At 39.5% G+C, this 17912-nt stretch overlaps 1 protein-coding gene across 2 annotated transcripts in view; it reads left to right on the forward strand.

Annotated features, from left to right (window-relative positions):
• Positions 1-359: 359 nt before the first annotated feature.
• JAM3 (junctional adhesion molecule 3) overlaps positions 360-17912 on the forward strand; it is a 79006-nt gene continuing 61453 nt past the window's right edge. For both annotated transcript variants that reach the window (XM_019797131.2, XM_034666111.1), the window contains exon 1: positions 360-484. In XM_019797131.2, coding sequence (XP_019652690.1) covers positions 409-484 — 76 coding nt within the window. In that variant the 5' untranslated portion in view covers positions 360-408. The remainder of the gene's footprint in view (positions 485-17912) is intronic.

A 17912-nucleotide genomic window follows, 5' to 3' on the forward strand; every position in this document is an offset into this window, starting at 1 on the left:
GCCTCAAAAGAGATGCAGGCAATAATGCTTCGAAGACAATTAGATTGCATCCTTATTTGTGAGAAAGCACTTCATTTCCAAGTTTTAACTGAGTGCTCCCTCTCTGATCTGTAGTGCCGGATTCAGTTTATAGCTTTGGAAATTTACCCCGCCCCATTCTTGAACACGCCTCTTTACCTCCTCCCATCAAATTCTTTGAATGAGAACGAATGGGCGCGGGTCCAGAGCATCCCCGCATCCATAGCAACCAGATTTCAGCTTCCTTCGTCACCATGGTGACGGCTGTGCAGGGCCAGGTGGTCGCTATGGTAACTAGGGGCGGGTAGTAGGTGCCCCGGCAGGCAGGGCGCATGCGCGCGGGGAAACCTAGCTGCGCCGCGAGCCCGCGGCCTCTCAGCTCCCCTCGTCATGGCGCTGAGACGGCGACCAGCGGTCCGGCTCTGCGCCCGGCTGCCCGACTTCTTCCTACTACTGCTTTTCAGGGGTGAGTGTGCGTGTTTCTGCCTTTGGGAGAGGAGGATTTGGGGCGGATGGGAGTTGAGCGGGCCCGGAGCTGCTGGAGTCGGTCCAGGCGGGAATAGCGGTCCCGGCTCCGGGAATGCGGGGTACTCGGCCGGAGGAGCGGCGCGCGCCCGCGTCCCTACAGAAGGGGGTCGATGCGGGGCCTCGGGGCGGGGTCCCAGCCGGGTGGGCGCGGGGGTGCGAGCGGCCGGTGAGAGGCCCGGGTAGCTCGCTCCGCGCGGTGGGCCGGTACCTGGGCGGAGGGCACAGCTCTCTGGAAAGACCGTGGCGCTGAGGCTTGGGCTCGGAACTTGCTAGAAGACACTGCGGAGCGAGTTCCTTGCCCAGAAGTGGATAGTGAGGGGCCTTCCGAAGTACCAGCCAGACACAGCTCTGCTCTGAGGCCTCTCTTCTTGGCAATAGCCTTCTTGGGATCTGCTGTTGATTTCTCTCTTGCTGTAAACGAAGGAACTGACTTGGGAAAACCCAGCTTTACTTTGGGGAAAATAAATTGGCATAGATCTCAATCAGGTATCCTTTTTGTCTCCAGCCTGGCCTAGGAGACCCCGCAGACCCTTACCCTGGAAATAGCATCTGGGCCATTTTGATCAGGTCACACTGATAAACTTGGGAGTGTTGTCTTTTCCACTGTCTGGAATTCTCTTAGATTTGTGTGCCCCAGGACAGCTGGACAGAAGGACTGAAGTAGATTGTGTTTAGTGAGCATGTACTGTACACTAGGCACTTTGAAATCTTTATCTCATTTAGTGCTTACAAGAACTGTGTGAGGTGGATTTTATTAACTTTTCCAGGTAAGAGAACTAAGACCTAAGTCAAGTTTTCTTTCCAAGACAGTGTTCCGAGTGAGTTATAAACTCACCTTTCCGTAAAGCACTACCACTTCTGTGGTGGGCATCCATGGGTAACCAGATGCGTTAAACCATCAGCAGGTCTTTTCAGTTCTTAGATCATTTTATTGTTTGAGTTGCCGTTGTCATCCCATGATGTTTTCCAAAATATACAAATTAAAGCACGAAGTGACTGGGAGTGGGGGTGGACAGACTAGGAAAACAAAGCACTCCTGTGTTTGATGTTCATTCTTGTGGAATGTTCATAATGTTGGTAGATAAAAGTGAGGGTCTGAGAAACTGTGGAAACAGGACTCTATGGTGAGGGATCAGTTTCAGGGTATAGATGTTGTCCATATACTTTGCCTGAAAATGATTTCCAAAAACATGTGGTTGGGAGATACAAATGATCAAAGGCTAGCCGGGGGACAAGGGTGTCAGGAATGTCCAGCTCCCGGCTTTGTTGGTCACACTGACACTGTCCTATTCACAGACTGGAACAACTCCCTATTGTTGAAAAGTTCTGTTCACATGAAAGTTTGCAATTTTTATTGCAGACACATTTGGCAGTTTAGTTTAGGAATGAATTTTAACTTGGGGGCTTGTTAATAAAACTAGAAGATGCTAAGGACCTCACGTACCCTTAACTTTATTTTGTTCTCCTGGAGGTTCAAGTTCTGTGGCTTTCTTGATATTAAGGTCTGGGATTTACCTGCAGAGCATAGGAGGACGAATAAAATTTTGCAAAATAGGACTGATGACAGTCACTTTGAGGGGATGCAGCTGTCTTTTTTTTTAGTAGGGAGCTCTTTTTCTGTTATTTCGTGTGTACTCTAAACATACTGCGATACCTTGAAAACTATTCTTTCACAGGTCATGACAACTGTGTCTTTTTTATTTTTATGATTATTCTTTTCAATTACTATTATTTTTTAGCATTGTCGTTTAAAAAATTTGTTCCTGATATAATACATTTTTTATTAGCCTTTGCCAGGCTCTGTTATAACAATTTAATATGTATCAGTTCATTTCATGTTGATAACAACTCTCAGAGGTTGTTACTATTATTTTGCCCATTTTGTGGATGAAGAAACAAGTACAGAGAGATTCAGTAACTTGCTCAGGGTGATAAGCGCATGCATTTTAAATTTAGAGGTCTTGAACTATTTTTGTTAATCTAATTTCTGGTTACTTGTATTTCATTTGACAGTGGATTTCTTGTTATGCACCAGTTTAACAAATTATCAAAGGTTCAATGCTGTGTGGTTTGTATATAAAATATTCTTTTGTTGTATTGGTGACAGGTGCAATTCAGCCTTACAAATGTTATACCACATGTCTTTTTTGAATGATTATGTAATAATTACTTTCTGGTTTCCAGATCTTTTGATGTCCTAGAGAGAAGTGCTTCATTTAGAATTAAAACAGTAACAGTTTGTCTTCTTGGGATAAGACAACTTGTGTGCTGAAGTTTAGCAAAATCTGAAAATTAAAACTTCCAGGCAAATTTTTGAAAAACATTCTAAAACATTTTTTAGAATGACTATTTTATATTGTTTTAATTCTTTTAAAATTATCTGGCAGATATAATTACTGTCAGATGTGCGCACCGCTCTCCCGAAGAAAAACAAAGAACACCTGCCCTGCAGCATGCAGTTCCTCAAATCAGCTGTTCATTCCCAAATGACTTGTTGATAGGCATTTCTTCTTGAGTGCTTCAGGCTGCTGAATCTGAATGGATAGCTATTAGAGATACTTAATCATAAGTAATTGTAGTATTACATCCAGACAAAATTATCCTACACTCAGCCCCTAAGGTCTGTATAACTTGCTCTTAAGCGCAGTAGGCTAGGCTTAAAACAGTTTCTTTGAAAGAAACCAGATTTGTAATTAAGCACACTTTCTGACATGGACATACAATGTAACTGAAGGAGCTATGGATTTAGTATATCCAGCCAGCAGCTGTTAGAGATGTGATATTAGCAGATTCCTTCTCCATAAATTCTTTACATTTTTTCATAGCACAAGTGGGGTAAAAGAAAAGAAAATATGTGTGTGAATGAAGTTAGGATGTATGGAGTCTGTTGAATGAGACCCTGTTCATAAAGCTGGATTCTCTTATGTTTAGAATCAGGTGGTGTGAGTTGATGGTGTTAGGGTTGAATACAGATTTCAGATCTTCTTTCTCTACCCTCTGAATGCTAACCATATATGCAAATAGCTTCACTGGAGTATAAAGAGATCCTGAAAGAAAGTTTTGGTAAGCACATTCTTTTACACCTAGTTTAGCAAGGACAGTATCCACTATGGTACTGTATGTGGAGATCTAAAGCCTTGATTTACTGCCTCTTTGCCACTTGTCGTGATATACAAAAAGCTTCCTGAGAATTAGCCTTTGTTTCTGATTTAAAGGAATGCTGTAGTATTTTGTGTTGGTGTGCTTTCTTTGTTTTTAGGTAGCATCTATTATGTGTTATATATGAATATTTAGTATATATAAGAGGGGTTTCAATGCTGACTGTGTAGAAATATCAAACTGTTTAGTAGATTAAGACTATTCAGACATTTTTTTCTTATGCTATCTTTCATTTTCACAGAGTCTCAAAGCTTCTATGGGTCAGCCTTCTCTCTAAATTATTTCCAGAGTCACATTCCTCTATATTCATGCTGCTACTCTACCTAACCTAATCTCAGCTCACAGTGACCTTTCCTATTTCCATATAAGCATAGCTCTTAGTTTGTAGTTCAGTTTAGTACAGCAGTCATTTATTGAGTATCTGTTATATGCCAGGCACTGTTCTTCATGCTAGGGGTGCAGAAATGAATAAAGTATCCCCAGCTCTAGAAGAGCCAGGATCGTTGTATGCTGGGTTTCAGTTATTGGGTGTAAATACATTTTATCTTCTCAATGGTATTAAAAACTCATTGGGAACAGAGGCTGAATTTAATTTCTTCTGTATCTTTCCAGATATGACTATAGAAAACATTCTCTTTGTCACTTACAAGTCAGTTAATTATCTTAAAAACTTCCTATATGTCTAAGTATTTTTCATGTATCTTAGCTCTAGTGGCCCCAGGAAATTTGGAAATTCTCAGTTTTTACTAGTTTCTGTGAAAGAAAGCAAATGGTATTTCTTGGTTTAATTAAAAATCTTTACCATCTGTGCAGTTATACAAGGTTAAGAAGAAAAAAAGTGGGGAAATGCTTATGGTATAACTTAAGTGACACAGGTTGCAGATGGGTCTAGCATATACTATATGATTACAGTTAGGCAAAACTTGCAAAACTAGTCTTATGCTTAGGGGGAAAAAAACCCCCTGGAATATGATTAACCAAAATGTTGATAGGTGCTGTTCTTGAGTGGTAGGCCTTATGGCTGATTGTTTTCTACTCTTCTCTTTTTCTCGCTGATTCTTTTGTCTTTTTTCCAAGTTTTCTTTAATGAGGATGTTTTTTATATAATGAAATTGCATTTTGTTTTGGCCTCTAATAAATACAGTAGTGGAATTTTAAATTTGACACTAGTAAAGATTTTCTTTTATTTAGTTCAATGTGATAGCATGTTGATCCTGAATTAATGTCAGCCACAGAGAATGAAGGAGGGGCTGACTTGATTCAGTTGTTTGATCGTGCATTGTTTGTGACTCATTTGAGAGATTTGCTGTCACTGGCTTTTGGATTGGGGAGCCAGCTGTGGCATCCTCAGCAAATGGTTAACTGGAAAACTGAAAGAGAGCTGATGAGAAAATCTGCCTCTCTCCATTTTTTTTGAACAAAGTAATCTGACTAGTTGCTGTGGTCTGCCTGTTCAGAGTCAGCCAGCATTTATTGAACACCTCCTTTGTGCGAGCTGGGCAACTCCTGGAGGACTATTTTCTTTGTCTTTGGTGAGAGGAACACCAGGTCAAATTGACTTCCTTGGAAAATAGACTCTGAAAGATGTTTCCTGAAGTGAGCTGTCTGCTCCTGTACCCTTATCACTTCTTCCTGCCCATCATGGACTTCCTTGTTTGATGTCTTTCTCTAAGGAAAATACATAATGTCTTTAGAATGAGGTACAGCTGTCTGGAGGGTTACAAAGAATGCAGCAAATCCTAAGACAGCTGCCTTTTTTGGGGGGGGCATGTTTTTCCTCTAAAGTATCTCTGTCAGGGTGCTGGAACTTAAACAGCCAATCCATATTTATTTAGCAGTCTCAGTTTTCATGGCTGTAAAGCTTTCCATGAGCAAAACAGGGAAATCTAAGATGAGTACTTCTCCAGACCAGAAGAAACATACAGTTTAGATAGTGAACCGAGTAGCATCTTGGGAAGTATTTTAATGTGTTTAGAAGCAAGAGCACTTACTTGCGCTTGCCTGGTAGGGGAGAATTTCAAGAAGCAGCTGGACTTTTAGGAATAATTTTGATTTACCTAGTGCAGATTTGGGGTAATGGAGGTGTTGAGGGCCAGTAAAGTGAAGGAAATATTATGAGCAAAGGCATGGAGTTGGGAATACATATGTTGTATTTTAGTACCTATGAGTTATAATGAGAAAAAGTACCACCTACCATTTATTGAAAACTGTGTGCCAGGCGCTGTACTGATAGCTTTACCTGGGCTATTTTAATTGATCTCAGAAATCAGTTTTTATAGGTTTCATTTTGCAACTGATGAATCTGAGACTCAGGCAGGTTAATTATCAGCCTAGAGTTACAGTTAGTAAATTGAGGAGCCAGATCGTCCCATTGTAAAGAACATTGGAGAGTAACTAGATTGTAAAGTGCTTTTCAGTGCCAGGCTAAGAAATTTGGACCTTATTATGTAGGTTCTAGAAATTTGTGTGGCAGTTTGAATCAGGGAAGTGGTAAGATCAAAATGATTTTAGAGGGGCGCCTGGGTGGCACAGCGGTTAAGCGTCTGCCTTCGGCTCAGGGCGTGATCCCGGCGTTGTGGGATCGAGCCCCCATCAGGCTCCTCTGCTATGAGCCTGCTTCTTCCTCTCCCACTCCTCCTGCTTGTGTACCCTCTCTCGCTGGCTGTCTCTATCTCTGTCAAATAAATAAATAAAATCTTTAAAAAAAAATGATTTTAGAAGTATTAGCCTGATACTCAGGAAGATTGGAGAGGGAGGGTTCTTTAGGAAGTTTAAGATCACTTCCTTCAGGTTAGGTCTCTTGATCTTCAAGTCACTTTTATGTGTATCTAAGAATATACTTATTTTGTTCTTGAAATACAGATTTGCTGGATGTGTAATTTTTGGTTGACAGTTATTTTGTCTCATGAGCCTGGAATATGTAACACAGATCCTTTCTGGTTTCCATTATTACTGTTGTGAGGTCTGCAGTTAGTCATATCCTTAGCCTTTTCTAGGTTGCCTGTCTTCTCTCCGGCTGCTTTAAAGATCTTTTCTTTGTCTTTGGTATTCTGAAATGTTACTACAGCGTTGTCTAGGGTGTGTTTCTTTTTAGTTATTTTCCTTCTTAATTTGTTATACTTTGTGTATCTGTGATTTTATATCTTTCCTGAGAATTCTCAGGTATTATCTGTTCAAATACTGTCTACCGTCTGGTTCCTTAGTTCTTTCCTTTTGGAACTCTGATTTGATATGTATTCAGTCATTCTCTCTTCTAAGACTGTTAACCTTTCTGTCATAATTTTATATTCTTCCCTCTGTGCTATTCTGGGTTATTTATTTAGCTTTGCTCTACAGCTCTTTCTTTTTTCAGCTGTGTCTAATCTGTTATTTAACCAGTACATAAAGTTTTTTTTTTAACCAATTATCTGATACTTCAAATATCTGACATTCTTGGAGATCTAAATCTAATGTTTGTTGTTTCTCATGATGCTTATGGTGATTTGTTTGTTTTTCTTTACTCATAAGCTGATTTTTGATTGATTGTAATTAGTGCAGGGTCTGACCTGAAAATGCTTTTTGTGAGAGAGTATGCTTCCACCAGGCAGTGGCCACCTGGGATGGCTTTACCCCTTTGAGAGTCCCTGGGATTATTGGAAAATCTCAGACCCAGCTTCTCTGCCTTCCTGCTGGCCCAAGGGCACAGTCTCCCCCCAAAGTGTTAAAAATGAGCATTTGCTCTCACAGTCCCATCCCCACCCATCTTTCTGGTTTCAGCCCATAGCTATTTTATTTGCCCCTTTAAAGATCCCCCCACTTTCTGGGAGCTCAGAAATGTATTAAAAGCTATGGTTTACAGGGGTGCCTGGGAGGCTCAGTTGGTTAAGTGTCTCCCTTCGGCTCAGGTCATGTTTCTAGGGTCCTGGGTTTGAGCCCCGCGTCGGAGAGCCTGCTTCTCCCTCTGTCTCTGGCTGCCTCTCCCCCTGCTTGTGCTTTCTCTCTGTCAAGTAAATAAATAAAATCTTTAAAACAAAACCAAACAAAACAAAAAAACCCCACTATGGTTTATATAGGACCTTGTTGGAGTGAAAAGGCCTTTGGAGTATCTAATCCACTGAACTGCTAGAAACAGGAATCTCAGCTTTTATTTAACCTATTTCCCCTTTTAATTAATCTAAGAGTCGATATCTATCTATCTATCTTTATTTTTTTATTTTATTGAAAGATTTATTTTTTTAGGGAGAGAGTGAGTGTGCATGCATGCATGAGCGGGAGGGGTGGAGGTAGAGGGAGAGAGAATCTCTCCCCTGATGCAGGGCTCCATCTCATGACCCTGAGGTCATGACCTAGCCAAAATCAAGAGTCAGACACTTGGGGCGACTGGGTGGCTCAGTCGTTAAGCGTCTGCCTTCGGCTCAGGGCGTGATCCCGGTGTTCTGGGATTGAGCCCTGCATCAGGCTCCTCCGCTGGGAGCCTGCTTCTTCCTCTCCCACTCCCCCTGCTTGTGTTCCCTCTCTCACTGCCTGTCTCTCTGTCAAATAAATAAATAAAATCTTAAAAAAAAAAAAAAGAGTCAGACACTTAACCATCTGCACCATCCAGGCGCCACTCACATACCTTTCTTTAAATGTTCTTATGGTGAAGGTAATTTCTTTTGTTTTCAGTTTCAAATGTAAAAAGTATTGACTGTGTTTTTCCAGAGCATATATATCCCCAGACAGGTTGTGATATACTTGAAGGGATGGATTGTATGATTCTTGCTAAGCATCACTGCTTTCAGAATAGGGATATATATATATATTTTTTTTTTTAACATTTATTTATTTATTTTAAAGAGAGAGAGAGTGTGTGTGCAAATGGGGGGAGGGGAAGAGAGAGAGAATCTTCAAGCAGACTCCCTGCTGAGAGTGGAGCTTGGTGTGAGGCTCAGTTCCACTATTCATGAGATCATGACCTGAGCTGAACCAAGAATGGGATGCTTAACCGACTGAGCCACAAGGCACTCCTAGGGGTATATTATTTTAAAGATATACTGAATTGTACAACTATAATCTCTGTCCCTGGGTTGTATTCTCTAGAAGCAACCATCTATCATTCAAGATATAGCAACTTAAAATTCAGAGAATTATAGCTGTTCTGCACTAGACAGGCAACTGGTGAAGGTGAAGACATTCAGGGGCAAAGTATAAAAGTAACCTTGAGCTTTATAGCTGCAATCTGAATCTGAGATTCAGATTCCTACAGAATAAAATGCTGGTTCTCTGAAAGGCTCAGCCCATGTACTGTGAGGAAGAAAACCACCCACTGCATCTTGGGAAGGCTCCATTGTTTGTAGCCTTTCAGATACTTTTCTGGGTGAAGGAAGGAGCACAGCATCGTGGGTGTTAGGCATTCTGGATTCATTTTCCAGCATTGCATGTGATTCATTTTTGGACTTTGGGGAGATAATATTGGTTTTAATCCAAATCGTTTTAAAGTAATTTAAACACCATCCCTTTCACACTACCAGCAAAACAGCCACATTTCATTCCCCTTGTTAGATGACTAACTTTAGCTGTATGAGTTTCACATCCAAAGAAGTGATTTTATGGGAATTTAGAGAATTTTTAACTGATTAGTTGAATTAGTTTATTTTTTTAATTGAAAGTGCATTATAAGGTTTTGAAAACCTAGTTTATAGAATTCTCTTTCTCTTCTGAGAGTTTAGAAGTGTGTTAGAGCAGGTAAACTTGGTTTGAACTCTAAGAGGTTGAGAGCATTCATCTTTCAGCTCCTCAGGTTTTTTGTTTTTTTGTTTTTTTTTTAAGTCTGCTACAGCCTAACTACATCTAATGTTTTAAGAGTTTCTCTGTTTGTTTACCCCAAATTAAAAACTGAGAGCTATTTGGTTGGGTTGGTGTTCTTAATTCAAGTTGATTTCTTTGTATCAGATATGAAGTTTCACTCTGACCATAATTCCACTGGTAATGAAAAACACGCTTAGAACCTTAGTTGTGAATCTCTAGAGTACTGGTTCAGTAAGAACAAATATTTAAGTGTCTTTAATTTACCAGGCAACTGCTTCATACAATTAGGGTACATTGGTAAAGTACCTTATGTTATGAACACTTTATAGGAACTAATGAAAGCTGTAGACCCTTTCCTCCAAAGAGTGTTCTTATGTAGATATATAAAATCTTTTATATACTATTTTTGGGGGTTTGCAGCCCCCAGAAGATTATTCATGCACCTTATTCGTGCACATTGCTCTAGGGCTCAGGATCCTAATGGGGGACACATCCTTAGAATGAGTGTTTTGTGAAATAGATGCCGATTGCAAGTAGAGTTCAGGAGGATTACTAAAATATTATTTTATTCTTACGTTATTTCTTCTTTCCCTTAATTCTGTTATAGCCTAACTTTTCTGTTAGACTATTTATGGATAATTGCTGTTAGTGTCAAACATCTGGTCACGGGCACCTAGGTGGCTCAGTCGGTTAAGTGTCTGCCCTTGGTTCAGGTCATGATCCCAGAGTCCTGAGATTGAGTCCCACGTTGGGCTCCCTGCTCAGCGAAGAGTCTGCTTCTCCCTCTTCCTCTGCACTTCCTGTGCTCGTGCTCACTCTCTGTCTCTTGCTCGCTGGCTTTCTCTCTCAAATAAATAAATAAAATCTTAAAAAAAAACCCCATCTGGTCATATTCTCTATACATTTGCAATTTAAATTACTCTGTAGATAAGTCAGAGAATGAAGACTTTGATATAAATGGAAAACAGAGTATACATACAACTTTGAAAATGCTTAATTCTTTAATTTTCACAGTGTTTCATCATGTTAGTACAGCTTTAGGAGGTGTGCAGGGTTAAGCCATATGAAAAACAGAATGAAATGTCAAGATGAAATTATTGCTGGATTCCTATTCCATCTACCTCTGGTGTCTGTTTATAGCAGCTCTCTCTCTCTCTTTTCCTCCCTGGCTCACTCTCTCTTTCTCTTACTTAGGCATTAGTGATGAGAGAAGAATTTTAAAGACGTTTAATAACATTGGATGAGGGTTTGGATTTCACTGAAGCCAGAACAAATATTTTCTCCTCCTATTATCCCACGTGCTGTTTGCAAATTACAACAAACTATTCCTCAGGGTGAGTTCAGGGTCAGGTAACTTTTTTGAGAAGGAGTATGTTTTTGTGTTTTGTTCTCTTTTCAACTCACAGATTTTACTTTCTGTGCTCTTATTGTCAAGTACGATTTCTACGTGTAGGGTAAATAAAATCTGTTAAATCTTTGGTTGCTTCTATTCTTATATGTGAGCAGTACCTTTTAACTCATTTTTTTTTTAAAGCTACTTGTAATGAAACCTCAAGGAAGAAAATTTAATTGGAATTTAGAGGCTCCAGTTTTAAGCCTCATGACTTACCAAAAGCCCAGTGATATGTGATGTGCTTTGTTGTAAAGCCTTAGTTTTCAGTGGAAATCAAAGCTTTCCCTTCAAGGAAGAAATCACTAGACTTGGGTTTCCTGATGACAGAGATGAAGCAGTTCTTTGAATATCTACATCCATCTTTGCCATTGAGGGGTTGGATTCTAGAGAAATGTTGCCTTCTTTTTTTCTTTTTCAAGATTGTGGCTGTATAATAGAGGAAAAATTGATGATAAGATTTAATTTATTCCCTTTTTATTGGAAATCATGATTTGGAGCATAGTCTTTGGCTCTGTAGAATTGCTTTATCTTTGTCTTCTGAGTAGCCCTTGTTTTTTCCATTTCTGTTGTATTATCATGGCCCATATACCCACAAAGATAGAGCATATTCTTCTCTTCATTGCTGCTCATTCCCTAGTATCCAGCTTAGTGTAATTCTCTGTAAAGTCTTTTTTAGATCTCTGACCTGGAGTGATCTTGTCCTCTTCTGAATTTCTGTTTATTAGGAAGAGCATAAACTAGACCAAGATTTGGATCTCAGCTCTGCTATATGACTTGCCAAAGATAATTTCCTGTTCTATAAAAGAGTAGTGATATGTGTAACTTTGTAGGATTCTTTGTGCAAACCAGTGACTATATATAAAGCTCCTATCAGAGTATCTAAATGGTAACAAATATAACATTAATTAATGTAGTAAAATTAATTACATGATTCATGTAAGTGCTCTGCAGAGGGCCTGGCATAATAATAAGCTCATAGTGTTAGGTTTGTTTTTTGGGGATTTTTTTTGGTCAATAAGTAGTAGAGATTTACTTTATTTTAACCGTTATTGCTATTACTTCTATTACTACTTTCCACTTTACTGCAATTCATTTAATCCTTAATTATCGAGAGGCAAATTTAAGGTGAAGTTTATCAAGCTTAGGCTTTTGGATTCCTCACTTACAAAGGGATCCCTTTCAAGGTCCTGCATTTCATAATAGCAATGTATCCTCAAATTTGCACAAGTTGCATTATGGCCTTAGCCATAATCAATTAAGACTGTTCTCTTCTTCCACTCTGCTTTTCCCTTATACTTCTTCCCTTGTTGAGTACCATCATAATGGTCATAGGCATTTTTCCCAGCTAATGGGATTTGAGTTGAGAACACATTCAGTTCTGGTTTTAGTGGGATTATTTATGTGGTCCATAGTCACTGTTATTGTTATTGCTAACCATCTCAGTGTAGGCATGGTTTCCAGGAATATTCTACCATGTTGTTTGACTTACTAGGATTGTGATATGAAGTTGTAGAGCCCACTGTGAATGCCAGTTTTAAGCCCCCATAATGCCACTGTAGTGAGTATGTGGTTGAAAAAGCAGGTAATGTGTTTCCTCATGTCAAAGAGTATTTAAGATTTGTCACTATAAAAGAAAACTTGAAATATCCTGAAGTTTTACAGCTTAAATGTGAAAGAAATTTTATTTTATGTATTTATTTATTTTTACACAGAGAGGGGCACCTGGGTGGCTCAGTTGGTTAAGTATCTGCCTTTGGCTTAGGTCATGATCCCAGAGTCCTGGAATTGAGCCCCTTTTGGGCTCCCTGCTCAGCAGGAAGCCTGCTTCTCCCTCTCCCTCTGTCCTTGCTCGTGTGCTTTCTCTGTCTCTCAAATAAATAAATAAAGTCTTAAAAGAAAAACGAACAGAGCATGTGTATGAGTGGGGGTGGGGGGAAGTGCAGAGGGAGAGGCAGAGAGAGAATCCCAGGCAGGCTCCACGCTCAGTGTGGAGCATGATGTGGGGCTTGATCTCACAACCCTGAAATCTTGACCTGAACTGAAATCAAGAGTTGGACACTCAGCTGACTGAGCCACCCATGTGCCTCTGAAGGAAACTTCAGACAGAGATTTTCCCAAATTTAACAACAGTACATTAACACTTTGCATGATTTGCCAATAATGAATACTTCATTTTCCTGTCATATTACCAATAATAATGAATAATGTGGTGGAAAGAAACTTTCCTAAACTATTAAGTTTTTTCATTAACCGTGCTGAAGGAAAGTCGTCTTCTTCTTCTTCTTCTTCCTCCTTTTTTTTTTTTTTTAAGATTTATTTATTTATTTTTAGCACAAGCCGGGGAGGGGCTGAGGGAGAGGGAGAGGAAGAGAATCTCAAGCAGGCTCCTCCCTGAGTGTGGGGCCTGATGTGGGACTCAGTCCCATGACTCTGAGATCAAGAGGTGGATGCTTAACTAACTGAGCCACGCAGGCACCCCTGAATTAACCAGTTGAGGCACTCAGTCATCCCAAGGTGCCCCTGAATTAAAGTCTTAATTATCATTGTTACTTTCATAGACAATATTATAAAATCATTGGCATATGATGAGGTGATTTAAAAATCCTAAGGTGTAAGAAAGATTGTAGAGTACCAAGGAGTTAATGAAAATATGATTATATGTCTAGATTTTGTGATATTTGTGTGGCCATCTTTTAAAATTTATATTTTTTGTGATTTTTGTTCTCATTCTTAATAAATATTCACTTATTACCTAATTTTGTATTCATAATTTTGTATTTGTTTCCCTAATGAGGGACTCAAAATTGTATCCACTTTAGGCTCCACAAAACTTGGTTTACCCTAATAATAGTCTAATTTGAATCATATCTTTGGACGTTAGATTGGCCAATTAATTTAAATTATCAGTGGCAGTATATTTTTTGTATTTGTGTGTCTTGACTCTTAAAGTAGTTTGTAGTTTGAGTTTAGGAAATTTTCTTTTGCCTAGCATAATTTTCGAGATAGGTACATAGATATAGATATACAGATACTCATTGATGAGAGAACAGTGTGGCATAAGTGTGTTCTCTAGTTGCGGGTTTGGGAGCTTCACTAGCTATTTTAGATGGGGGCTGACAAGTATTTCCATTCAAACATATTACAGTCTTGACAGATGAGAAGCCATGGTCTAATTCGTATGTTTCTTATTCTTTATTTTAAAGTAATTTGGAGCTAGAAAACCTGGTTTACACTTAGATCTCTGATACTTTCAAGTTTTGAAGTTATGATTGTCTCCTAACATATTTAAGACTTATTCTCTTAATCTATAGTGAGGTCATTATAATACCCATTTTATAGGATTGTTGAATGGATCAAATGAGATTGTGAGTGAAGGTAGTACTATAAATTATAAAATGCTATACAGTTAGAAACAATTACCATTCTTTACTTTATTCCCATTGGGTTCTAGAATTTCATTAGACTTCCAGTTCTCTAAAACTTTAGGTTACAATACCAATTAGAGGAACCTCATTATATTAAAGCTTCCCTGATGGTTTATTTTGATGAGATAGCCAGTTTTTAAAACTTATTTTTTTCTATGTAGGGAACACATTTCAACTAAGGTACAGATGGTGTCCTGAATTTTTCTTAAAAAAAAAAAAACCCAAAAACAAAAACTAATTTTAAGTTTCAAGAGTAAAGAAGAAAAATTTCTCTTTGACATTCCGGGATTTAAAAAGTGGTTCAATGATATTTTAGAAAAGGTTAGACCTCCTATTGGGGAAATTTTCACATCTGAACTAGCAAGCTTTGAAAAATAAAAAGCATTGGTTGGAATTTCAGCATATGTTTAAGTAAAGGGGCTGCCAATATAAATCAGTGAGTTTACATTAAAAATAAACATCTTGGGGCGCCTGGGTGGCACAGCGGTTAAGCGTCTGCCTTTGGCTCAGGGCGTGATCCTGGCATTCTGGGATCGAGCCCCACATCAGGCTCCTTCCGCTGGGAGCCTGCTTCTTCCTCTCCCACTCCCTGCTTGTGTTCCCTCTCTCGCTGGCTGTCTCTATCTCTGTCAAATAAATAAATAAAATCTTAAAAAAATAAAAAAATAAAAAATAATAAAATAAAAATAAACATCTTGGGGGTGCCTGGGTGGCGCGGTTGTTAAGTGTCTGCCTTCGGCTCAGGGCGTGGTCCTGGCATTATGGGATCGAGCCCCACATCAGGCTCCTCTGCTGGGAGCCTGCTTCTTCCTCTCCCACTCCCCCTGCCTGTGTTCCCTCTCTCTCTGGCTGTCTCTCTCTCTGTCAAATAAATAAATAAAATCTTTAAAAAAAACCCCACATCTTATTAGGTAAATAGTAAGAATGGACGAGTTGAGGATGATAAAATGCCATATGAATAAGTAGATCTCCATGTTTCATAGGCTGTTCCACCTGAGAATTTTCGTGTTGCCTTTTCCCAAACAGTGGACTGAAGTGACAGCATTTCATGTCCTGAGATCAGTGTGCCATCTAATGTTAGCCACCTTTCACATGAAGGGCATTTTTTTTCTTTTTTTGTATCTGAAGAAAAACTAGGGGAGTGTGAAGGAAAACATTCTGAAACTCAAAATACTTCTGTTTTAAGACTGAAGAGTATAGTTTTCAAAAAAATGCTTAAACAAACCATATGTTGGGTATTAAACCAGAGCTTTATGGGCATTAAATTCTGGGCCCCCAACTCTCTCATAGATTTTATTTAGACTCATTTCAAATTAGTTGAAGTCTGGAGAGTCTGCAAGTGTTAACTGCTCCTCAAAGTTAGACGCACTCATTCATTGGAGAGCCAAAATTTGGAATATGTCTTGTTACAGCTAGATAGGTAAGATACTTAAAAAAATTTCCTGTTCTTTTAAAGGTTTTCATGTTAGACTTCTCTGGAAGAGGGTACTGTCTTATAGGCCAAATCTAATTGCTCAATAACTGGACTTGTTATCAGGAGGTCCAGACTTTTGTCACTGACATACATGATGATCTCAGCAACTGATTTAGTCATTTTGTACTAAGTTTTCTATGCACCAAGGTAATATTTACCTCCTCAACTCACACAGACATATAGCTGATAGAATTTTAGAGCTGGAAGGTATTGTAAGACATGGTTTCTCAGCCCTGGCACTGTTGACATTTTGAGCTGGATAGTCCTGTGTTATGTGGGCTGTCCTGTGCATTTAAGAATGTTTAGTAGCATCCCTGGCCTCTAAATGCCAATAGTAGCACTGCTAGTTATGACAGCCAAAAATGATTCCAGAAATTTCCAAATGTTCTATGGGTGGCAGTATCTCTCCCAGTTGAGAACCACTGCTGTTGTAAGAGATTATTCAAAGTGAGACAGCTGAGGCCTAGAGAAGTTCAGTCACCAGCTTTAGATCACATAAATATTAACTGATTGAGCTGGAACCAGAACCCAGCTTTATTAATATACTCCCAACCCAATTCCCTGGTTTCCCCCTTAATTTAATTTAGAGTTTCATTCCATATTGAAAGCAGTGGCATACATTAAAGGTTTTTTTTGTTGTTTTTTAAAATTTATTTGACAGAGATAGAGACAGCCAGTGAGAGAGGGAACACAAGCAGGGGGAGTGGGAGAGGAAGAAGCAGGCTCATAGCAGAAGAGCCTGATGTGGGGCTCGATCCCAGAATGCTGGGATCACGCCCTGAGCCGAAGGCAGACGCTTAACTGCTGTGCCACCCAGGCACCCCTAAAGTTTTGATGCCAAAAGAAATATTGATAAATCTTCTACATTTACCAATTATGTATTACCCGCTCACTTCCACCTCACCACTTCCAAAGCTCTACCATACATCCTAAAGAATCCCTGCTTTCCTTAGCTCTTAACACTTGATAAATGCTTGAGTACTGCTTCAGTTCCAGCTGTCCCAACAGGGCACCCCCTGTGCAGAGAACCCTGGCCTATGCCTTCTGCAGCTCCAGCTGTCCCACCAGGGCCCCCTGCATGGAGTGCCCTAGCCTGTGCCCACTTCAACTCTAGTCATCCTGCTGGGGTGGCTCTGGTGCAGAGTGCCCTAGGACTACTGGCCCACCTTGCTTCAGCTAGCCAGCCAAAGCTTCCAGGCACTCACAGTCTACACTGAGGATGTTCCTTCATGAGGCTGCTCCTTCAAGACTGAGAGATGTGGCTGTTTTCCTTAATTTATAGAAACAAACAAACAAAATCAAACAAGATGAGGAGACAGATATGCTTCAAACAAAAGAACAAGGCAAAACTGAAGAACTAAAGGAAATGGAGATAAGCAGTCTTTCTGATAAAGATTTCAAAGTAATGGTCATAATGATACTCACCTGGCTTGAGAGAGCAGTGAATGAGCTCAGTGAGAACTTCAACAAAGAGAAAATATAAAAAAGAACCAATAAGAGTTTTAGAATACAGTAACTGAAGTGAAAAATACACTAGAGGGAATCAACAGCAGATTAGAGGGTACAGAAGAATGGATCAGTGATCTGGAAGACAAGGTAATGGAAAGCACTCAAGCTGAACAGAAAAAAAAAAAAAGAAGGTAGGTTAAAGGACCTCTGGGACAGCATCAGGCACACTGACGTCCATCTTGTAGGGTTCCAAGAAAGAGAAGAGAGTGAGAAAGAGGCAGAAAACTTATTTGAAGAAATAATAGCTAAAAACTTTCCTAACCTGGGGAAGGAAAAAGAAATCCACATCTACAAAGCACGGAAAGCCCCAAACAAGATGAACCAAGGACGTCCATGCCAAGACACATAATAATTAAAATGTTAAAAATTAAAGATAAACTTAAAATCAACAAGAGAAAAGCTGCTGTTTATGTACAAGGGAAACCCAATGAGGCTTTCAGCTGATTTTTCATCAGAAACTTTGTAGGCTAGAGCAAGTGGCATGATATATTCAAAGTGCTGAAAGAGGAAGAAAATGAAATAAAAAAACCTTACAACTAAGAATATTCTGCTTGGCAAGATTATCATTCAAAATTGAAGGAGAGGTAAAGTTTCCCCAGACAAACAAAAGTTAAAGGAGTTCATTACCACTAAACCAACC

Source organism: Ailuropoda melanoleuca, chromosome 8 (genome assembly GCF_002007445.2).
Source record: "Ailuropoda melanoleuca isolate Jingjing chromosome 8, ASM200744v2, whole genome shotgun sequence".
NCBI classification, from domain to species: Eukaryota; Metazoa; Chordata; class Mammalia; order Carnivora; family Ursidae; genus Ailuropoda; species Ailuropoda melanoleuca.